General features: G+C 38.0%; 1 protein-coding gene across 3 annotated transcripts in view; it reads right to left on the bottom strand.

Annotated features, from left to right (window-relative positions):
• Nucleotides 1-17,261: 17,261 nt before the first annotated feature.
• The window catches only part of GDAP2 (ganglioside induced differentiation associated protein 2), a 72,399-nt gene continuing 64,839 nt past the window's right edge, over nucleotides 17,262-24,821 (bottom strand). For all 3 annotated transcript variants that reach the window (XM_059137015.1, XM_059137016.1, XM_059137018.1), the window contains 2 exons: nucleotides 22,185-22,328; nucleotides 17,262-17,751 (listed from right to left, as the gene is read on the bottom strand). In XM_059137015.1, the coding sequence (XP_058992998.1) occupies nucleotides 17,704-17,751; nucleotides 22,185-22,328 (192 nt within the window). In that variant the 3' untranslated portion in view covers nucleotides 17,262-17,703. The remainder of the gene's footprint in view (nucleotides 17,752-22,184; nucleotides 22,329-24,821) is intronic.

The following is a 24,821-nucleotide window of genomic DNA, read 5'->3' on the forward strand; positions in this document are numbered from 1 at the left end:
ATTTGGGTGAGCAGAAGCCTTCCTTAAAAGATGTACTTCTGGCAAATTCTTTAACATCCAGAGTCAGGGGGTTAATCTTGATATATAAAGGATATGATGATGATATTATTTCTAGTTGGGTATTGTGCTTTCTAATTCATAATTTACCTTTAGCTACATTTTGAGGTGATACGGTATAACCTTAAGACAAGCATAAGGGGGGCGCCTGAGTGGCTCAGTTGTTAAGCATCTGCCTTCAGCTCAGGCCATGATCCCAGGGTCCTGGCATCGAGCCCTGTGTCGGGAAGCCTGCTTTTCCCTCTCCTACTCCCCCTGCTTGTGTTCCCTTTCTCACTGTGTCTGTCAAATAAATAAATAAATAAATAAATAAAGACAAGCATAAGGTCCAGGGGCATCTCAGTGGCTCAGGTGGTCAAGCCTCCAAGGTCATGAGCTCAGGGTCCTGAGAAGGAGCCCTGCATTGGGCTTGTGCTCAGTGCAGAGCTGGCTTAAGATTCTTTCTCTCTCCCTTTGCCCCTGCTCCTGCTATCATGTGCTCTTTTCTTTCTAATAAATAAATACATAAAATCTTAAAAAAAAAAAAAAAAAAGACAAGCATAAGGGCCAGAGATAAAGGCCAGATAGGTAAGAAAACGGAGAAGGTGGGGTTCAAACCCAGGCTTTCTAATCCTAGAGCCTATGTTCTTTCTGCAGCACTCTACCAAGTTAAATGATATAAACAAGGAAAACAAAACCAACAAGAAAAAGAATCTTCAATCCTTAAAACACAGCACACTCTTAGGCCTTTCTAAACTGGGACAGGCCCTCTTTCATTTGCCAAAGAAGGTATTTTTGATGAAAATACACCCATCTTTTATATTTTTTGTGCAAATAACTTGATACCAAAAGTCATTTAGTTAGTTATACATGTAAACAAGGCAAGACTGATTTTCCTGACTCCTCTTCTTCCTACCTTCTCCAACTTCTCGTTGTAATGTAGGACTTTGTAGATACATGCCTAGCTGCTTTTCATGATATTACAGTATAAAATAAAAAATAAAAAGCAAATAAATATAAAAATTAGTGTGAAACAGTTAAATAGTGCCCATACCCCAGCAGTAAGTAGGCTATTTTTAAAATGTAGTGTAGTTAAGGAGTACTTATTTATAATGTCATGTCCAGAAGTAACTATAAAAGGCAGGCTTCCAGTTAATGTGAGAATCCAAGACGGCACTTAGCCCAGTTAGTCAGTGGGAAAAAAAAAAAAAAAAAAAAAAAAAAAACCAAAAACACATTTGGTGCAGGTATTGTGCTCCGGACTATGAATACTGTGGTTCTCAAAAACAGACACTGCATGGTGTGCCCACCTCCAATATACAGTCTAGATGGGAAGTTTCTGTCAACAAAACCCACCTGCAGGGTTAATAAAACTCCTCTTGTTATATAACAATAATATTTTTATTATGTAGCAGGTGGCATCCAAAGCTCTATTTGCAGAACTGGTTAACTTTGGTCAGTCTGATTACTGCAAGGATTTCCCAGGCAGCAAACAGGTAGAGAAATGGCTGTAACAATAGAAACACAGCTGCTGAAGAGTCTACATTTTTTTTTTTTTTTAAAGAATTTATATTTTAAAGCTTAAACTTAGAGCAACTGCTCACAGTTGAGAAATAACCTCTGAAATTAGTTGCTGTGTAACAAGAAGGTCCTCGGTCTCTAGTAGACGGGAGGGGTTCCACAGCATCCTGGATCACACAAGAGGATGGATGGTAGACAGGCATGATGAGAAAGGATCCAGATGAGAATGGGGCTCTCATAAATCATGCATTAGCTTCTTGATGACATTCTGCTGGAAGAGGAAAGGGTTAGCAGGGACTTCCCTTTCTGAGGAGGGGCATGTGGTCCCAAAACAAGCTCAAAGGGCAGATGCTAGTATTTAAAGAAAAATTGTAGAGTGACACATGGGATGTTTTGGACAAAGAAGATTCTGAGACTCATATGGAAAATAGTGAAGTGCACACCAAGAGAGTTTAGAATCTCAGCCTAGCCCTGATTAAGTAGAAAGTCTATATATTTATCACCATGCAGTAAGTGGATCAATGGAGGGCACCATGGTCATTCTCATTATGGTGATGCAAGCAGCTGCAACTGTGTTTGGTTAGTATTCCAAACATAACCTTTTTGCAGCACTTGGACTAGGCTTTCCAGACCTTTTTTATGAGCAGAGAAAGATCTATTAATTTGTTCCCTATCAAGATTCTCCCGAGATCCTGGACTGAGTGAAGAGGAACTTCCAGGTAGCTGATTCCATTTTAGCGCAGATAGGAGAACTGACAGAATAGGTGGGCAAGAACTGATAGAAATTTGCCTAGTCAATCCCGGCTAAGGGTTTTGTCCATCCTCTGTTGTGAAAGAATAGGTCATTAACACCAGATTCACACTTGACCTGCATATTTGCAGGAACATTTTAGAAGGTAATGTATAAGATACATGAAGTTAAGGACTATGACCCTCTTGGGCAAGACTGTATTCCTACAGCCCAGTGCATGGTAGCTGCTTTATTTTCTGAGGAAGCAGTAAACTTGTGTCTTAATTCTTTAGTAAGGACAAATGCAGTAGTGCAGTTTCAGTTGCTCAGAACACTAAGTGAATCCTGAAACACTATTCCAAGGAGAAATACAATATTAGTTCCTTTGAACCTCTGGTCAATACATTTTCATCAATCAATCAATCCATAACTTTGTTTTCTGAATGATCCTGTTTAAAGGTCCCTTATATGGTTGACTCTAACACAGCACTCGTGGCCAACAGCACTGTAGAACTCAGGCCTGAATGAAGCTTATCTAGCCCATTTATTTCTTCCAGAAGGCATGTCACAGCCTTCTTGCATTTAGGAATACTAGATAGCACTTTAGCGCTACACCGGGGGCCATTTTATTTTTTTAATTTATGTATTTATTTTATTTATTTATTTGACAAAGAGAGATCACAAGTAGATGGAGAGGCAGGCAAAGATAGATAGATAGAGAGAGAGAGAGAGAGAGAAGCAGGCTCCCTGCTGAGCAGAGAGCCCCATGTGGGACTCCATCCCAGGACCCTGAGATCATGACCTGAGCCGAAGGCAGCGACTTAACCCACTGAGCCACCCAGGCGCTCTGGGGGCCATTTTAAACAGCAGAATCAACAAAGAACAAAAGGGCAAAACAAACAGCACCAAATGAACCAGAAAAAGGAAACCTGTTTACAGCATGAGAGCTGATAAGAGAAGGCAGAGTGCCACCTTGTTCCACCTCAATTATTTTGTTGTCATGAGGAAGAAAATACAGAACTCTTTGGTGTGATGGAGAAGAGTAATGGACCCAAGAGGCAGTCTACAGTTGGCATCCGGGTTCCTGGCAGTTCCCCCGAGCATACAGGGCCTATTTAAGATCTACTTTCATGTGGGGATATTTACATAAAGATAGGAGATATTAGGGAGAAGAGTGTCGTACTAAATTATCACTAAATTATAAAATGGTAGGTTTAGGAGGTACCCCTCGAACATTGAAAAAGACAAATTTGGAACAAATGGAAGATTATTATCTCACAGAGTAAAAATAAAAAATAATAGATGGCATACCTTGGAACAGCTTCAGAAGTTCAAGGACATTCACAGGTAGATATTAAGGAAAGGCAGGAACTGTTAGGCAATTCTTAACAATGCACCACGCTGAATTTTTTGGACTCTGCTAAGGTGCTGTGAAATGTGTGTGTCTGTCTCCTAGTCTGACAAGAAAGGCATGCTGACAATGGTGCCCAGGTTTGTGTAGTGGAACTTGACCTGAGAGTAGTTCTGTGGGTAGGGAATAAGAATCCACCAGTGCCCACTCAGTGTGTATGTGTATGTTTAGGGGGAGGGGTAGCTGTCAGGAAACAGGAACAGCTCTGGCCATTTAGGCTTTTGGGCTTGTTCTATGGGTGACTCTGTCTCTTCCATCCCAGAAGATTGCACACAACTCCTCAGCAAGATTACCTCATCACCTCAGAGCCTTCCCACAGGCTCCCATACCTTGTTGGCTTAGTGTAAGATTAGTTTTCTACCTCCAGGTGTCATATTTGGTCCTTAATGAGGCAATTTGAGACCCAACACCCAATCCTCACTTATATGCGACCTTCCTGGGAATGCAAGTTGGTGCAGCCTCTTTGGAGAACAGTGTGGAGATTCCTCAAGAAATTAAAAATAGAACTTCCCTATGACCCTGCCATTGCACTACTGGGTATTTATCCCAAAGAAACAGATGTAGTGAAAAGAAGGGCCATCTGTACCTCAATGTTTATAGCAGCAATGGCCACGGTCTCCAAACTGTGGAAAGAACCAAGATACCCTTCAACGGATGAATGGATAAGGAAGATGTGGTCCATATACACTATGGAGTATTATGCCTCCATCAGAAAGGATGAATACCCAACTTTTGTAGCAACATGGACGGGACTGGAAGAGATGATGCTGAGTGAAATAAGTCAAGCAGAGAGAGTCAATTATCATATGGTTTCACTTATTTGTGGAGCATAAAAAATAGCATGGAGAACATGGGGAGATAGGAGAAGGAAGTTGGGGGAAACTGGAAGGGGAGGTGAACCATGAGAGACTATGGACTCTGAAAAACAATCTGAGGGGTTTGAAGGGGCGGGGGTGGGAGGTCGGGGTACCAGGTGGTGGGTATTATAGAGGCACAGATTGCATGGAGCACTGGGTGTGGTGCAAAAATAATGAATACTGTTATGCTGAAAATAAATTAAAAAAAAAGCAAATTATTAAGAGTTAATGTTGTGAAGCAGGGATGCTAACCAAAGGAAAGATCATTTGGCTGTCCACTAAAAAGTTTATATAGGGAGCCTCTCCACTCCTATGTCTTTTCTGCCCATATGACTCAGCATGTAGTTCTCTAATCCTGACTGATCAAGTGGTTCCCCTGCTTCAGATCTTACTTCTTTGATACCATAAGCATAAACACACTCTATTTTTTTTCCCCCTAACAATTATTTAAAAGTCTAGTGCATGTCAGGAGCCTGTTCAAGGAGACAGTGATGAATGTAATGAATGAATGAATACTGTAAAGAATGAAACAGAAAGGTCCACGCCCCTAGTTACTCATACATGCATATATGAATAGAGCAACAATGTGGTATTTAAACTGGTATGGTCCTGCCTGGACCAATCAGAAGAGGTGCTGGCTGTACGTAGTCCCGGAGCAGGATTCTGGAAGGGCAGTGATACTAACCCTTTGTATTGTGTGGAGAACCAGGGAAACTGGAAGAAGTGTGGGGATAGTAAAGGGCATTTGGAAGGTTCAGGATAGCAGCTGTTTCCCCTCTTGTATGGAAGTATTTCAGTACCTTTTACAACTGATGTGGTTGCATATGAGCCCTGGTAATACGTACCATGGGAAAACCCAAATGGCACAACATGGCCAAAGTGAGAATAGAGCGTCTTGTCTCAGAAGCATGAGAGAATATTCATGTTTTAGAATGGAACTCCTCTGTGGGGAGATGTAGTGAAGAGAGTGCAAAGAGAATAGCAAGTGAATGTAGTACCTGAATGGTTGTTTAAGTCTCCATAAGCAACGAACTTTTTTATAGCATTCTGTGAAAACAAAATACCCTTAATCTTACTATTTACCTGAAGTGAGTTATGATCTCAAGGTTCTGATGTAAAGGATGAGGGTATGTAAACAACAGATGTTTTAGAGGTGAAAATAAAAATTAGTAACATTTGAATTTAATGTCTAAGTATTAATAACCCTCTCTCTCATTGTCTTAATGGGAGACCATGGTATGGAATGTAATGTCCTAAGTAAATGACAAGAAGTAGAAGCAGCAGAAGGCCCATCCCAAGTATCATAGTAGCTGCAGATCTGGTCAGCTTCTAGGCAGTAAAGAGTGGGTATTTCCCTCGAAACTATATTTCTGAAGACAAAAAAATTGCATGTTAGTTTTAATAGGCTATGGTTTCTCACTTTTCATGTTGAAGCCCCTGGGTCCAATAAAAGTCATTTTTAAGTAATAATTTTTAAGAAAGTGACTTGTAAGGGAATCAAGATTTTGAGAAGTATGTCTGGGAGCTATGAGAATCTAGAGAGAAGAAAACTTTTAGGTCTTGTTTAGTGTCCTTAATATCATGATTTCAGGAAAAGGAAAGAAGATATCTCCAGATCCTGTTTTCAAGCTTATGAGAAGAGTTATATTGTTCAGAGCATGTGCATAGCATCTTCTTTCAGTAGTTTGCAAAAAACTTAACATAGGGTTTCTTAGTTTTAGATTTTTCTGGAGAGATGATGCAGATCTTTAAAATTATTTCTCAGAGGTGTCTCTGACCTATGACAAAAATTAAGAACCACTGGCATAATGGAAAAATTCATTCATTCATTCCACAAACATTTATGCATTGCCTATTATATACCAGGTACTAGTCTAGGCACTGGGGATATAGCATAGAGCGAGTCCAGTGAGGTCCCTATTCTCAAGGAATCTGTATTCTTTTGAGAGGTTTGGGAAGGTTTATGGTAATCAGACACCAGGGTTTAGATACTGGTATTATATAAGCAGGTTATTTGCCTCTCTGAGCCTTCATTTCTTCATCTATAAAGAAGGAATAAGGGGGTAAGAACAAAAATGATTCAACTCTAGCACAAAGGCATAAATTCAATAAATAGTAACTATTATTAAACTCCTGTCACCAGGAGGAAGTAGGTAGAGGTCAGAGAGCTATCACTACTTCATTTTTATAGATAAGATGTGTAAGTGTAAAGGGGTTACATGTATCACGTTAGCCAAGGGAGTGATTAACATAGCTATGATCTGGGCTGCTAGCTGATAGGCTGACTGGCTCTTGATTTTCCTTCTCCACATTCTTTCCCTTAATTAGGCCTCTGCCAGATTCATCAGCTTTAAAGAACCATTGAATTATTTATTTAAAACACAGTTTGGCAAACTATGGCCAACTGCCTGTTTTTATATGGCCCTCAAGCTAAGTGTAGCTTTTTATAGTTTTAAACGGTTGAAAACAAAGAGAAATAGTGTTTTGTTATACTTGAAAAATCATTTCAACTTTAAATTCCAGTCTCCATAAATAAAGTCTTATTGGAACACAGGCACGCCCATTTGCTCAAGTGTTGTCTATAGCTGCTTTCATGCTACAGCAGCAGAGCTGAATGGTTGTGACAGAAACCATATGGCCTGAAAAGCCTAAAATATTTATGATCTGGCCCTTTACCAAAAAAGTTTGCCAGCCCTGCTTTAAAATGTCATTTTCTCTTGAAGACATACCAAATACATCATACAACTTCTGGATTGGGGATGTGACATAATTTAAAATTAAAGAGCCAAGTGTAACTGAGAAGTCTGGAAAGTGAGACACTTTGATCACCGCAATTAGAATATTTAAAGAAGACAATAGCTAGTATTTATGAGACTTTCAGAACTATGAAGGCATTTAATCCTCACAGTAATTCCAAGAGGTAAGTGCTCTTTATATATGAGAGCTGAAATTCAAAAAGGTTGGGAACCATGTCCAGGCCACATAGCTAGTAAATGGCTGGAGCTGGGATTTGAATTGAAGCCTATGCTTCTATATGTCAGAGGAAAGCCATATAAAGGATAGCCCAAGAGCAGAAGTAAGAAACTCCGTATAGGTAGATTTACCCAATCTTCTCTGCTTTTCCAAAATCTACACTCTAAAATTACCTTGTGGTTAGTTTTTCTTTTCTTTCCTTTTTTTTTTTTTTTAAGATTTTATTTATTTATTTGACATAGATCACAAGTAGGCAGAGAGCTAGGCAAAGAGAGAGAAGCAGGATCCCTGCCTAGCAGAGAGCCCAATGCAGGGCTCAATCTCAGGACCCTGGGATCATGACCTGAGCCAAAGGCAGAGGCTTTAACCCACTGAGCCACCCAGTGTCCCCTTTGTGGTTAATTTCTTTCTCTTCTGAAAAATGGGGAAAATGCCTAGCTTGTAAGTTTACTGTAAGAATTAGAGATAATATATTTACAATGCCTGGTGTCCTATCAATGATAGCTGCTACTATTTCATTACTATTGTGCAGGAAACGTTTTTGTAAGATGCGGGGGTAGCAAATCTTTTAAGGCAACTCCGGAAGAAGGGGGAGGTGGTAGCTATGACAGAAGATTGTTAAATATGTTCCCTTGTCCCTGAAAGGCCCAATAAGCAGTCCCAGGCTGCCAGTTGCCTAAACTAGGCAGCTTTTTCTCCTGAAGAGGGTTTTTGCACCTGTGGTGAAGGAAAGGAGCAATAAAGGCTGCTGAAGTTGGGATGAGGGGTCAGTACTTGACAGCCAATGGACAGTGCTCGCTTCTGTCCAAAGTCTGGGCCCGATGTGAGAATCAACATTGGCATGTGGGGAGGAACCAGCTCTCATGCTGGAGAGGAAAGACAGGAGACAGCGGCTAGGAGGTTAAAGGAAAATAAGCAGTTGTAAGCTACACTCCAGAATTCTCTTCTGTGAGGAAGGAAATTGGGAGGATTGAGCCGTAGGAAAGGGCTACATCACTACTCTGAATCCCAACACTGGTGACCAGGGGAAACCCTTGTGGCCAGATTAGACATTAGAGAAATGTGGCCACAGGTATCTCACCTGGTCACTAACCTAGGGGTTTCTCTGTCGCCCAGAACAAATAGCAATTCCTTTCTTAGTGTGGGCCAGGGACTGTGCCAAGTGTTGTGACTATATTTTCTCAGGTGATTCTCACAACCATCTAGTGAAGCAGATATTGCTAGCAACACTTTATAGATATGAAAACTGAAGCTTAGAAGGGCTAAGTGACTCCATTCCCAGAACAACACTGCTAGTAAGTAAGCATCAGTCAGGATTTGAATCTAGTCTTTGGACATCTATTCCACGGCCCTTTCAATTACTCTTTAGTTGCTACCCATGGCCAGTGGCTTATGTGGGTATCAATTCATTCAACAAATATTTATTGAGACACTGTTCTCCTAACAAGTACAACTTGGAGATGTGCCTTAGAAGGAGGACATACTGCAGCAAAACCCAAACAACACAGGAGGGAGGTTGGAGGACAGTGGGAATGGGGAACGACTGGTAATGGGTATGGGGCTTCCATTTAGGGTGTTAAAAATGTTGTAAAAGTAAATAGTGGTGATGGTTGTACAATGCTAAGCATACTAAAAACCACTGACCTATACACTTTAAGTGGGTGAATTTTATGATATGTGAGTTACTTTTCAAACAAAGCTGCTAAAAAAATAAAGAGAAAACTAAAAGATGAACATACCAAAAAAGGATAAACTCCACAAAAGTAGGATAGAAATAGGCATAGTCATGAGAGCTTTTATATCCAAAAAATATAATATAGGATGGTATTATATTACAATTTGATTTAGGTACATGTCACAATAAATTATAAACATAAAAACAGAACAAATGAAAAATCCTAGATGCAGAGTGGTCTCACCCTGTGCAATGCATTCCCCTACTGTGAACTAAAACAAATGGTGCTCTTGCCTTTTCCTCTCTTCCTGTGTAATTTCCATGAGGGTTATGTGAGGCTCCAAACTGAATTTTCTAGGGCAGCATTTTCCATAGCAACAGGATGGATTCAACAAGGAAATGTTAGCATCTTGTAGTTCTAGTCTTGCACTAAGTGCTCTACAAAGAAAACAACTGTGCAGCATGTCTGGGCTTCACTTACCACACTTTAAGTTGATTGATAACCTCTGCTGCTAACTCTTGAACTCTGGTCCTCGCTGGAACTTGGCTGAGCAAGTGCAACTTAGATAAAAAAAATAAATAAATGATAAATAATAAATTAAAAAAAAGAAAACTTCTTCAAAGGACACAAGAGGGAATGTCAAAGTCAAGCAGCTGTGCAAACACAGTTAAACCACAGAGCTCTAGCTATAGATGGCAAAAGGTCATCCTAAAACTGCCTACAATCTACTGGCTAAGGAGTCCAACTGGTCTTAACCTTCCTGGGCCTCTACTTCCTCATCTATTTGAAAACCAAAGCCATCCTTTGTGATAAATTTTAATACCTACTTTACTATTAGAAATAAAATTCTAGATAACAACCCACCTACGTTTTTAAAAAAATCAGTGTTAGAATTTACAATAACCATTTCAAAATGAGTATGTCAGACGTATCTAAACTAGAAGACATGATGAAATAGTCAAATGCTTAGTATTCTTCCTTATAAAAAATAAATTTGGATTTTAAAGAAGCAAAAGATGGGAGGCCATTCCATCCAAAGTTATAATAAAATGGTCTTATTTGTATTTAATAAGAGAAGCAGGGCTCACAACCCAAATCAAGTAACAGACTGCTAAAGTGGAGAAAATCAGGCAGAACTAGGCCTTATCTGTAATGTGAAGTCAGAACAATTTTCTTATGCTGTGCTACAGGATGAGGCAGTGAGGTATCATACAGGACATATCTTCTTTCTTGATAACCTACATGTATGGAGAGCCATTCATTCACTGAACTTAAAGATCTTACAGATGGGTTAAAGATGCTGGATCAGAAACACAATAATTTCCATAACACAGATTATTATAAGGCTTCTATATAGGATATATGAAGGAAAAATATTTTCAAAAACAGACCTTCCAAAATTCATTGACAGCCTCACATTTCATGTACGGTAGTATCTCTACTACCGTAATAATTTGTGTAAGTATATGTTTTAGTAAGTAGGGAAATAATTTGAATTTGATACACATACTACCTCTGTTAATAAATGAGTTCCTCTTATAATTCTCTCCTGGTACTTTTTTCCCCAGCATCCAATTAGAAAAAAGCACAGAAGAGTAAAAAACCCAGCCTAGAAGTATGCTTGTTCATTTTTCAGAACTCCAAAACTTATTTTAGAAAACTGAGAAAAGAGAGAAGACTTATTCAAAGCTATTTTAAAAGAACAATTTTTAAATAGGTTTCACAGGTGAAAATTAAGATGTTTGCAGACTATTTCTCAGAACTATCAACGAATATAATGGTCTGGGGGGGGAATATTTTTTCCTGCAAAAAAGCTATGAATTCAGGAAGAATCTCATGTTATCATTAGTTACAGATGATAAATGTACGAGAATAGTAATGCACAGGTTGAGCCTAATGATCCTAATACCCCTTTACTGGACCACAACCTAGCAAGACAACCTTTAAAAAAATTGCATTTATCTTTGTCAATTTCTTATCATATTACCCAACTGTTTAAAAAGACCTTAGCCATTTTCCCTCCAGAGAAACATCAATTTTATATTAAGAATTTTTGAGAAAATACAATTTAATGTTAAATAACTTTTTAAATAAGCAACTTACACTGATGCTTTATATTATTTTTTATAAGAGTATAAGTTTTGAAGTCAGACTTGGATTTGAATCCTGATTCTATCACTCAATATATAAGATATGTAAAGTGCTTAGTAAAGCTGAAGGCACATGGTAAGTCCTCTAATCAAAGCAATGGTAGTTGCCTTTTATAAACACTTACCACACATGCTTTATGAATCTCAATGCATTTATTTCTCTTACATTCAACAAGATTATCCCTGTTTAACACACAAAAACCGTTAGGTTCAGAAACGGCTGAGAAACATGCCCAAGGCCTGAACCGAGGTGTGTCAGGAGCCAAAGCATCAATGCTAACCATCATTAAAAATTCTTGTGTGTGTGGGAAGGGCGGAGGGAATTTGAGTGTGTAAGCATGTGGGTGTTTGGTGGGGGATCCAAGAATTTTCTATGAGAATTAGACATTTTTCACACTGATGAAAAATGTATAAAAACAGTTAATATTCATGTTCGGATTATTGATTTTTTAATATAACTGCCTTAATATCAAATTTCACCAGGACATTTCAGTGCCTAGGTTTGCATTTGTGTTTGCTTGCACAGTAGACCCAGGTTCTGGTTTAGTTGTGGGAGGCTTATGGAGAAGAGAGACTGACTAAATAGGGAAATGATGCAGTGAAAATAGATGAAGACCAGATAACATCGCTGTGTACTACAATGACAGTAAAAGAGTCTGAACTGAGAAATGCAGTGGGAGAACTGAGTCACCTTGTGGCACACACAGCACCTGGCAGATGTATGCAGAACTCAAAAGAACCTGTGAGACAGCACTCCACACACAATCATGTTACAACTGACAGTGTCGTTTCGGTGAAATGTCATCATCCATCATTATTTCACTAATGTTATTTTAAATTTTATTGGTTTTATAGTTTTGCTCATGTCTATCTATAAACTTCTTTGGGTTTTATACTTGTGCAAGAGCTATAAACATAAAACATTGTATGTAGCTTTATATTCATATATACTTAGGTAACATAAATAATGGAGTAAAAAGAGAGAGAGCCTTTCTTTATTAAAAGGGGATGTGCATTATTTAAGTTTGAAAAACATGGCTCAATACTGTACTGCTTGTGCGCACGGGCGTCAGCAGGTCATTTAACCTCTCTATCACCATCTTACCTCATAGGGTTTGTAGGATTAAGTGAGATAATGAAAGTGAGTGCCTGGCCACAGAAGGAATTAGGACAGTTGTCTCGTTCTTCAAAACAGGTAAGATACAGAAGCTGATACAGTCCAGCTCTTTTACTTGTGGTCTTGGGACTAGGAGTATTGATAATCACCTGAGCTTGTTAGAAACTAAGAATCCCAGGCTCCACCCCAGAGCTACTATATCAGAATCTGCATTTTAATATAGTGCCAGCTGATTTAATATATGCACATTAAAGTTTGAGAAGCACTAGTCTAGATTCCCATAGAGAAGGCTGGCATTTACTGCATTTTGTACTACTATGTAGGTTAATCTCAGTGATTAGAGAAAAGCCAGGTATAAATGACCAAAACAGACTATCCTACCCTGGGGTTCAATACATACATTATTTTACTACTGGTTCTTCATAGGCTATATATCCCACAGAGTGGGATCCTCTTCAAATGGGATCAAACTTCTAATTCAGAAAGATTAAAATAAATTCTTAAATGCAAAATATTCATAAAAGCATTCTGAATAAACAAATTTTAAGATCATGTCAATAATACGTTTTTACGTCTCCTGTGCCCAATAGCAATTAAAATCATTTATGTATGTTAACCTAATAATTAAGTATTTTGGCCCACAAGAACTAGTCTGACAAAGTACTGGCTCTGTTTATAATGACTGTGTGCTTACACTAGCAAAACACATTGCAAAAAAAAAATGTATGAGTGTGTATATAAAATGTACTAATTTTAACTGTTCAACAAAAATATTAGGTCACATCCAGTAGTTAGGATTTTGTTAGTGTAATTCACCTAGAAAATATCTATGTTTTTCTCCTTGAAACCAGTGGCCCTATACATTTAATGCTTACTTCACTTAAAAAGATTAGGTACTGTTCCTGGAAGCAAAGAAAACAAAATTAACAACTAATATCCAGGAGAGCTACTAATATATAAAATGACCTTGATATCATCCGCTTAAGGGCTATTTTGATAGAATCCAAGCTTGAACTACGTTATTTATTGCTCTATGTTCTCTACATATGGGCCACAGGAACCACATTTGAAGACTGTAATGCAAAGTAGATTATCATGTGTATGTGCATGTATGTATTCATGTATGCATGTATGTATGAAGGTATATATGTACATGTGTGTTTATATGCATATGTAGATATGGTTTGGTCTACTAGGCAATTCTTTTTTTTTTTTTAAAGATTTTATTTATTTATTTGACAGAGATCAGAAGTAGTCAGAGAAGCAGGCAGAGAGAGAGAGGAGGAAGCAGGCTCCCTGCTGAGCAGAGAGCCCGATACGGGGCTCGATCCCAGGACCCTGAGATCATGACCTGAGCCGAAGGCAGAGGCTTTAACCCACTGAGACACCCAGGCGCCCCTAGTTTGGTCTACTAGGCAATTCTTATAATCTCTGTGTTTCTGATATGACCTAGGTCAAAGGTAGAGTCCTCCTTTAATCTTTCATGGTTTCAGGCAATCCTGAACCAAGAGTCAATCATAAACTGCGAGGTATATTAGTGCCAGTATAGGTAAAACACTCTAGTCCTCATGGTGACTATGATGACTGTAACTTAATAAGAGAATGACAATCTGGGGCACCTGGGTGGCTCAGTGGGTTAAAGCCTCTGCCTTCGGCTCAGGTCATGATCTCAGGGTCATGGGATCGAGCCCCACATTGGGCTCTCTGCTCTGCAGGAAGCCTGCTTCCTCCTCTCTCTCTGCCTGCTTTTCTGCCTACTTGTGATCTCTGTCTGACAAAAAAATAAATTAAAATCTTTAAAAGAAAAAAAAAAGAGAATGGCAATCTGACACTACTGGTTAACTCCAATTTTAGAAGTGTATATGCTATTTTGCAGTCCTTTGGGCCCTTAATACAATCAATCCACAGTTCTTAGAACCATAAAATCTTTCTCTTTCTAGTACTTCAAATTTTAATAATTTCATATAGTAATCAATATAAACTCTATATATATATACATGGGCAATCCAGGGAAACACAAAGAGATATTTTTAGCTTATACTGAAACTATATTATCATTTTCCTATTAGCTATTGCAAAGAAAAGAAACCATTATCTACAGTTTGAATTCACTGAATGATATCTCAGCAAACAGAAAACAGGTAAAAAAAAAAAAAAGGCAAGCCATGTTTTTCTACTAGAGTGGTTACATGCTTCCCTCTCTAGAAACCCAAGATATTTTAATCCTTCAAGATTTCAGATATATGATAAAAAATCTATACCCATTTTCCCTATCAAAAATACTCTAAAAATCCTCTGTTCTTTAGTCTTAAACTAACTGAATCCCTTGAGAAAATAAACACAATAGGGTACTGGCCAACGAAATAAGATGTGTATTAAAGAAAAGAAAATCTTAAACCACTTGGTCTCTAAGCCTTAAGAGAGTCTAATAAAGACAGTTTTTTTCGAATTTTTTTTCACTGTCAAGAAACTTGGATATAGGTAAGTTAAGAAGAATCCAAATATATGCTGAAGAAAGGTACTTGCTTAAGAAAATCCTATTATGCCTTGCATGAATTAATGAATTTACTTAATATTTTGTATGTTGTTTCTTACTCAGTTCAACTAGCATTTGGCATGACCAAAGTTTAATTAAATTAAGGAGTTGGTGGTGCTTTGAATTAACATCAGATGCTAGTACTCATCTCCACCCAGTCATCCTTTTATCCTCTAATGTGTCTCTGAAAATGGCATGTGTTCTCCAGGCAACCCAACCTTTTGACAAAGGCAGATATATACGGAACGTTACATAGTCATTTCGTTATCAAGGTCACTATCTTCCTTTGGTAGGACTTAATACATTGAAACAACTTCATTATATAACACTTTAGATAGCTATGAAAGCATGAATTTGGTCCCATACCAAATTTAGTTTCACTGAGAAGTACAACCCTTATCTAGAGTCACCATTAAATTATAAAATGCAGTTAGTACCTTTATAGTTCCACACTAACTTTATATCCTAAGACAGCAATTGAACGAGAATCTCACTATATATAGAATCCTGCTTGTGTTACTAGACATTAACATACTCATATGAATATAGCAAAGGGACATTCTTTCAAAATTATTGCTTATAAGAAATTCTACACATCAATTTTCTTCCTTTCAAATGGCAAAGTAGCTTGCAGCCTCTATTATCTATACAGGAAATGATTCAGGCCAAATGCCAATTTGAGATAGCCAAGTCCACTTTCAAAAAGGAAAAGTTGGCATATTTTTATAATTGCTCCTAGTGCAAAGATACCTCAAATATGATCTAACAATAGACTGGAGAAGATGAAGGTAATTTTTCAGATTTTTAAAGCTCAAGGCTTAAGGGACTGAAAGTAGTCTTGTCTGAGAGGAAGCTTATTAGTAGACATCTGACTGGCTGTCTGGATCTGATGACTTAGGGAAGGTAACAGGAAACCTTTACCCAATAAGCATATATAAGGAGCAAGTGGCTTTGATTTCTGACACAAAGCAAATGTGTCTGTTCCATGCAAAAGATATGAGGGCCTATTGAAGGAATGTAAAGCCCCTTCTTGTTTGTAGGGGAAAACAGGGAACGGGGCTAATACAACTATAGGGGGATTTCTCTGTCATAAAAGAAGTGTTTCTTTTATCCACTTAAGAATTAATTTGGGCACAGAGGAATGGGACCTTTGGAAGCACTGATCCTGAACACATTAGAACAGAACAGTTCTACTTTTTCTTCTCTTAACTGCCAATGTACATGATGGAGTGAGGGAGATGGGGGTGGGTGGGTGTAGGAATCAAAAAGAATATGAAGACACCCAGATGGAAATGATACTGGTTTGACCTCAATTCAAGAAGAAATGTTTAAAATGGCTAACAGATGCCTCTTGTTAAAGTGTAGCACTGGGGGAGGAGGAGGCAAGAAGAAATTCTGGACAAAGTAGGAAGGAGTTCCTCAGAGTTGGGATTTTTTAGTAACAGCTCTTGTCCTAAGACATTTCTTGTCTTAGGACAAGAGCTGTTAGACACTCAAAATGTGCCAAGGCCAAGAGGAATGCCTCGTAGTACGCTCAAGTACATTTAGTGCCACTTAAAAACTAACTGAAGTGACACCTACACAAACTCCCCTAGCATTTTTGCATCTGAAGACATCACAAGCCCTTTCTACATGCTGGCCTTATGATACCTCTGTAAGGTCCGTATCATAATTCTAATTTTTATTCATAAGCAAGCTAAGGCACAAATAGAGCCTGAGTGGCAACAGCAGTCTGCAATTTTGTTCACTATAACACACTTCCTCCATTTTAACGTAGGCAACTCTAGAGACACTGTGAGGAAATGTCCTTAGAGGCAGCAGCTGTAAAGCCCAACAAAATCACAACTCTGGGGAGACAGCACCCTCTCTAAAGGCTCAGTGATGGAGTCCAGGAGATAGATGCCTTTCACGTAAGACAGCACCCTCTCTAAAGGCTCAGTGATGGAGTCCAGGAGATAGATGCCTTTCACTAATGAGTGCAGTCCTTTAAAAAGGACACCAAATCACCCATGAATACAGGAAAAAGGCAGAAGATACCGTTTTCTTATTTTCCCCCACTGTTGAGACTGGAACAGCGACAATTTTAACAAAACATATAATCCAAAATCTTAATCTTCACTGGTGCAGTAAGATTCCAAGACCCATATTTTGCTAATGATTTCAATGTTTTGATCAGAGACATTTCCACATCCTTGATCCCAGACAGTTCTCTTCTACCATAACCAAATTATCTGTATGAAATGTAATGCCAGGATCTGAAGGAAACAATGTATACGGTAAGCATACACTGGTTCTATATATTTTGAGAAACACTTAAGTACACAAAGGAAGCGTACAACGTTAAAGAAATGGTGTGAACAAAACTGGTGGCTTGTCTAATGGGAAATCCAGTGTCCTTTCAGGAAACTGAAGATACTCAAAAGTTGCTCCCCAATTTCTATTAACAACCCTCTAAAAATGAACATTTTCTTTTGATACAAATATACAAATTTAAAATAAGTGTGCAGTTCAGAACGGCCTACCATTGTCAGATTGCTTATGTGCCAGAAAATATACAGTCAATAAAAAAATACCAGAGAGGTGGGGGACAAAAGGCTCTCTGGATCTGAACAGCAAAAATGAATTTCACTTCAATAGGTAGCGATTCGTGGAGAAAGTGATGTCCTTGGAAACCAGTAGCACTAAAAGATGGCAGGTCACAAATCTGGTGATGGGGGATAAGACGTATAGTAAGGCCCATTTTCCTGTGGGAGAAAAAAAAGACAAGAACATTAAGTAATAAAACCAATTTAAATGGGAATGTGAAAGAAAAGGATTTATAGTCAATGATACCGCATTTGTAAAATGTCTATCTAGCTCATGCCTGACCCTGAGCAAGGTGTGCCATCAAAACGATTCCATTTCAGTCAGCCAGAGCTGGTATAAAGTGGGCAGAGGTCATTAGGATGATAATATTCTTCAATAACATTATTCCTTACTGAATATGCTAAATGCCAGATACTTTATAACAGCACTTTCTTTCATTATCCCTTTATATCCTTACGTAATGCCATGAGGCAGGTAACCACTTTTTGCAGAAGAAGAAACTGAGGATCACACAGCTTGCATAACTCACCTAAATTCACCTAGCAGTAACAAGGAGTCTGAATTGAAATCCTCGTGTATTCAAATCTAGCGCCCAGATTATTTTGTTAGAGTGGGTTGTCTTACTGCATACTGAACCTTAATATAGAATGATGGAACAGAAGAGTACGTTTGTATTTTCTGACTTCATTTTGTCTAACTTTATCTTAATAAAAGTGAAGACAGTTAATTTGACGATAAATGGACCTTTGATTATATTTATGGGATTTGGAATTCATTTCTCTCTCTTTTTTTAAAAAGACTTTATTTATTCATTTGACAGAGATCACAAGTATGCAGAGAGGTAGGCAGTGACAGAGAGGAGGAAGCAGGCTCCCTGCTTGAGCAGAAAACCCAATGTGGGGCTCGATCCCAGGACCCTGAGATCATGACCTGAGCTGAAGGCAGAGGCTTAATCCACTGAGCCACCCGGGCACCCCTCATTTCTCATTTTTAAGGAAAGTATTTCACAAATAGTTTTTCAGTAAACTATAAACAGAAATGTTTAGCATTAATGTAGATAATAGGAATGGAGAATGAGACACAGCTGAAAGTAGCATTGCTTTATGGTATATTTACACTATTGGTTATGATGGAGCATTAAATCTAACCGGTTTTGAAAAGAGTAGGTGGTTAAATGTTATTTGAGTAACTAAGGGTATCAGAAACTTTTTTTTGTTTGTTTTTGGGAAAGGGTGAGCAAGAGCGTGAGTGGGGTGGGGGTGGATAAGGAGGGAGGGAGATTCTTAAGTAGGCTCCACACCCAGTGTGGAGCCCAACTCAGGGCCGATCTCATGACCCTCAGATTATGACTTGAGCTGAAACAGAGTCCTATGCTTAACCGACTGAGTGCCCCTCCTGCCGGTACCCCTAAAAGCCCTGACATTTTTCAGGGCACATGCTCTGGAGCAAGAATTGATACAGTACCATAGCTAGAAAAATAAGAGAAGAGCTAGGAAAATTTACTTTTTGATTATAAATCTGACCAGGTATTAACAAGATTTTTTAAAAATTAGGTAGAAACAAACCCTAAGATTGGCTGCATTTCAGGATACTTGAGAAAAAATTAATGAAAACTTTTTTTTTTGTAGTTTAGAATTTCTTATCAAGATCTGTTATATTTACCACTCCTATAGCCTCAACATATATGGAAGCTATGCTTAAGAAACATGCCTGAAGAGAGAACTCTGTTTTGAAGTTTACTCTCCATCTTTAAGATTTCTCCATTCCATTCTGTAACTACCAGATATTTTTAGGTTTTCCTTTCTACATTAACTTGTGATAAGTAAGAAGGGCAAATCTAATTCTTAATGCTATGTAACACAGCTTTTTATATTAGTCTCATACTGTGCAAAAAGACCGCTGAGCAATCCATTTTCTCTATTTCTGGAAACAATCTTAGAAATTTGAAGAATGGTTGCCAGGTAAATTTGTGTACCCTCTCTTTGACTGTATTTTATATTTGTAAGAATGCTGACTAGCAGCCTTTCTGAAATGGTCTCCGTAACATTTTGATATAGAGAGAGAGATAAAAATTACCTTCTAATTACCTTCAAAGACTCCTTTCATGCCTATAAAACTTACGTCACTGTTCAAAGTCACAAAAGACCCAGAAGATAGAAGGCCATGGAAACCAGTCAACCATGACACATTGTGCCCTGTCACACCTACTATGGGCAAGGCACAACTGAATAGGACAATAAATTAACCAATTCTATACTCATTTCCTTTTCTCTGATTATATATTTCATTTTCCTAGCAAAGGCAAATATTTCTTTACAGGATAGTATCTAACCACTTACTGGATCTCCACCTCAATCCTAGTGTGTCACAAACCGAACATTCCACCTGTCTCTTCTCTCTCATTCCCTCAATACCCTCACCCCATTGCTCTTCCTTCAAACTGCCTCTCTGGCATGGCAGCAATACCGTCCACCAAGTCTCCTACAGCAGAAACTGTAGTCACCTTAGGCATCCTTCCTCTTTCATCTCCCCTAATGGTTTACTCAGTCACCAGATGCTGTGGATTTTATTTCCTAAAATGTTTACTTCTAAATCTAAGATCTTCCAGTCATTGCCATTATCACTATTGCTGCCCTAGCTCTGGTTTCATTTCTCCTCTGGCCTACTGATAGCCTCTTACTTGTCTACCTGCTCAAAGTGTTAACCTCCCTAAGTTATGCTGTTTCTATTGCCATCATTCTAAACAGAAATATAACAGCAGAATACTCCCCACAGACCACAAAGCCAAAGTGCTACAAGTAACATGTAAAGCTCTAGTATCCAGGCCCTCTACTGGGCCTTCCCACATCATCTCCTAACACCTTCTTTTGTTTCTTCCCTGTTTTTATATCTCTCTTTGGCCTTTATATACAGATGGCCTAATATCTCAATTTTAGAGAGCTCTAGTACAGGCACAGAGAGATGATCCAATCACCCAAGAGTTAGATTACAGGTTTTTTTTTTAAATAAAGATTTTATTTATTTATTAGAAAGAGACAGAGCATGTGTGCACAAGTGAGGGGAGGGGAAGAGGGAGAGGGAGAAGCAGGCTCCCTGTTGAGCAGAAAGCCCAACGCATGGCTGGATCCCAAGACCCCGAGATCATGAACTAAGCCCCACTCAGAGGCTTAACTGACTGAACTACCCAGGCGCTCTGAGATTATAGGTTATTTTATTAAATTTTGATTTAGCACATCATTTGATATATAAAATACAAGAAAAATATAAGAAAAACCTAAAAGAAGCAAACAAAACTAAGTTTGAGTGTGGTGTTGAAACTTAATGGAAGTTGGCTTTATAGGCCCTTAAGTATATAGAAAATGTGTTGGCTTAAAAAACAGGCATTGGGGTTTTCTAATCAATACAATCCAACCTGTATACTATACCCTAGAAAATAAATTATAAATCCAGACACTAGCTTTGAATTGTCATTCTGAATTTTTGGTCACAAAATATCTTTTAGTGTCTTTCATTTCCTGCTACCCATTTTTTAAATTATTAATGAGAGATGTATACTTCAAAAGAGTAACAATAAGGCCATTTTCTATTCCAGCAATCTACAATAAACACAAACTGATGTTCTTCCCCCCCATTCAATAATCTTTGTATCTATGACCCAGCTGCTTCAATTACAAATCCTCTTTGTTCAAAAGCCAAGCATGAAATTTTATTAGCCATTAGAACACATTAAATACTCTGCTCTTCACATAAAGGGAGACAGAAATTATAGCTGAAGTTAAAGAAATGGTAGAGAGAAAATGTCTTGCAGAATAGTTATTTTAGTGTATACATGCTGTACAATAATTAGGGAAAAATAATTCATTTCAAACTGAATATAAGCTTCAAATATATTCCCTGACCCATGCATAAAAATATGTAATCAGCAACAGTTAAATAAGGAGACTGATTATCTTTTGGCCAAGTATGTTACTTACTTTTGTTTTTGGTTTTTTTTTGAACTACTAAAGCACGAATAAACACAATGGGATGGAGCTTTGATAAAATTCAAGAGTAGCCCTTTATCAGTGTTTAAGTAATATATTCATAAATGCATCTATAAGTAATTATACTAATACTACTGGTTGATACTCTTAAAAACATTATATAAACTTTTGGCAAAATGAAACCTTTAGTAGGGTAAAGGCTACTAAGATAGCCTACTGTTTTGAATTAATACTGAAAAATGTCACACACCAACAGATTCTTCTAACTCTACTTGCATAGATAAAAAGTTAATCAATCTTAAGAAAATTAGGCAGAGGTGGTAGAAAATGGACAATATAAGCAAGGATTGGCTTCAAACCAACAGTAGGAAAATCTCCTATTGAAAAACTTACTGGGGAAAAAGTCCTCTCTTAGGACAAAGAGTTTTCCTATTTACTGTAGGAAAAGAACATTAAATGATACTAGCAAGTTTACTAGAACATTTCCTTAAATACCCATTAGGCATGCATATCCTCTTCTAATCAAAGGATGGTGTGCCCATCAGCAGTGCCCTATAGAAAAGCTAAGATACTGCACCAGGTGAGGGAGAACTCCCGGTACTTCTTACCCTGGCATCATATTCAAGGACAAAAGGAGGAAAGTCAATCTGTTCCGGTGATATGGCAGAGAATAGCTGGTGGAGGCTGTCCACATGGTGGATTTTGTCCTTCAGTCCCGAGACAGAAAAGGTGGTAAAAAACCATGTTGATACCTGATTAAGAGAAGAGAAAACAATTTAAGCCAGTGGCCAAAGTTAGAAATACAAACATGGTTTTGAAGATTTATACTAGGGAGAAACTATGTTTCAAAATTGAAAGCATGTCAGAAAAAGCTTGTAATAAGTAATGTTTTTCAAAGTATGGGTTGTAGTTCACCAGTGAATTATGCAATCAGTTTAATGGATTATGAACAGCAGTAAAAACAACAATAAAAAGGAACAACATTAGAGTAACAATTACTGGGGAAGGCAGTAAGGGTGAGCAAAGTGTTTCAGGAAGCTTTTGCTTCTGTTTAGGTGTCTCTATACTCCTTTGTGTGTAGTATGTTGTCATGCAACAAATGCTTCTTACTGTGGATTGTGGGCAAAATCCCTGGCATTATTTGGTAGAATAATTGATTCATTGCTACTCTGAAAATGGTTAACATCTCCAAATTCACAAGCTCTTTTCATTTTTTCAAATGAGACTGAAAAGTTTGCCTATATTTGATACATTTTTCAGCTAACATTTGGCATGCGGTCTTTTTCCTTAATCAATCAAAGCAAATCTTCTGTGGAGCCACCTTTGCTCATTTCACTTTGCAACAAGCAATCCCCCTATAAAAGCTAGTTTGCAAAATTTGTTGGCTCCAAAAAAAGAAAAAAAATATTCTTAATAACAAACAATACTACATAAACTAGGCAACAACTAGAACTCACAAATTATTGTCCATCTATCTAAATGCCAGTCTTAACTAGTCATGTTTACCAATGGCTTACACAATGATTCTATGAGGTAGATACAATATTGTTGCTACCCCCATTTTATTTACAGAAGGAAACATGTGCATATGAACACGGGCACTGGGACAGTGCACTACGAATGTACAGCTGGGTATGTTATACACACACAACACTCTGGGCATCTGCCCTGATGTCAATCTTACCACATTTTCCAGGTGCTATTCAAACCTTTCACATATTTCATGCCCCTAATATGACATACTTCCTTTGTACCTCCTTATGAGAATAGGTATGAAAGAACAGACAACACTGCACTAACTTGTCAGGATCTTGTCCAAGTCTGCCCTTGGTAGAGACTCACTTCCTTCATTATTTCTCCCTTACAGCTCCAGATTCTCTCTTCTATTTAATTCGTAATACCTGAAATGTCCATTGCATTTAGAGCACTTATTCCTTCCTAGTATTTTATAAATTCCTAGTATTTTAGTTTCTTATGTCTATTTCTGTAATTTCCCTAGGACTTGGCAGACAATCATAGAATAATAGTCTAAAGTTTTATAAGATACAGATGGAACCATCATTCTCAAAGTATTTGATAAAGAATGAGTAAATAAAGATAGAACTTATTCTACAATGATTTTTACAGTCTGAGTCACTATTCTATTTTGGCTATACTACCAATGACTGGCATAAGGTCTCAAATATTAACATTATCCTCTGAACCCTCTCCCCTCCCATCTTATCAAGTTTATTTGGAGGGGGGTGATGGAGAAGAGGGGAGGCACCTGGCCTTGCTAGAACCAGGTGGGTTAATTTAAATCAAATTAAACAGTCACTTATTTACATACCCCAAATCAGTTTTTGACATCAATTTCTTTAAAGCACACAGTGTTATATACCTCATTTTCTGCAAACTAGAGTAGTGACACTTCCAGATTAGGAGCTCTAACTACAATTAGCCACAGAAGTAGCTAATAAAACAGTAAGAATGGAGAGATCACAGACATTTTACAGATTCCAGAAAGAGCTTAAGGAACTAGGAAGATTGTAAAATCCAGACAGAGAAGCACCTGATGGCTATGTTAAGAGATTAAACATGTGTGCAAGGAATTAAACATCTATTGGTCATCTGTGTATTAAGCACTGAGCTGTCGGTGATACAGGGTAACAGTGACAGAGCTATTCCTCTAAAGGGGGCTTGGGTTTTAGTAGAGGAGCTAGATTATAGGCAGAAGCATAACAACTACCTAAGGCAAAATGTACTAAATGCAATGAACGGCCCACAGAAACAGGTGAATACCTATATATGCAAGGAGCCACTGCTACATGGGAACAATACAGAACTGTAAGGGCCTAAGAAGAAAACTCTTGTGCCTTTGTTCTCTTGCCTCTGAAGCTTTTTACATGCTGCTTTTATATGCCTGGCAATTGTTCTTCAGAGCTTAGATCAAAATTCACCCCAGTTAGGAGGACTTCTTTGACCACACTTCCACCCAAAACTGGAAAGGAGCTTCTAAATGTTCCAACAAACATTTTGTTTATTCATGCTATGGCATAATTAGTATTCTGTATTGTATTATCTGATTCTCTAAATAGACTGTAAATTCCCCAATGCAGGGAATGTCTTATACAATACCATATGCAGTGTGTAATTAACAACCAAAAAAAGGAGGGAATTTAAGGTGCTGGAAGAATTAACAACTCAGGGGAGGGGTGAGAGTTTCTGGGTGTACTATTTTAATACTCTTTAGGGGTGGTTTAATA

This window comes from Mustela lutreola, chromosome 10 (genome assembly GCF_030435805.1).
Source record: "Mustela lutreola isolate mMusLut2 chromosome 10, mMusLut2.pri, whole genome shotgun sequence".
NCBI classification, from domain to species: Eukaryota; Metazoa; Chordata; class Mammalia; order Carnivora; family Mustelidae; genus Mustela; species Mustela lutreola.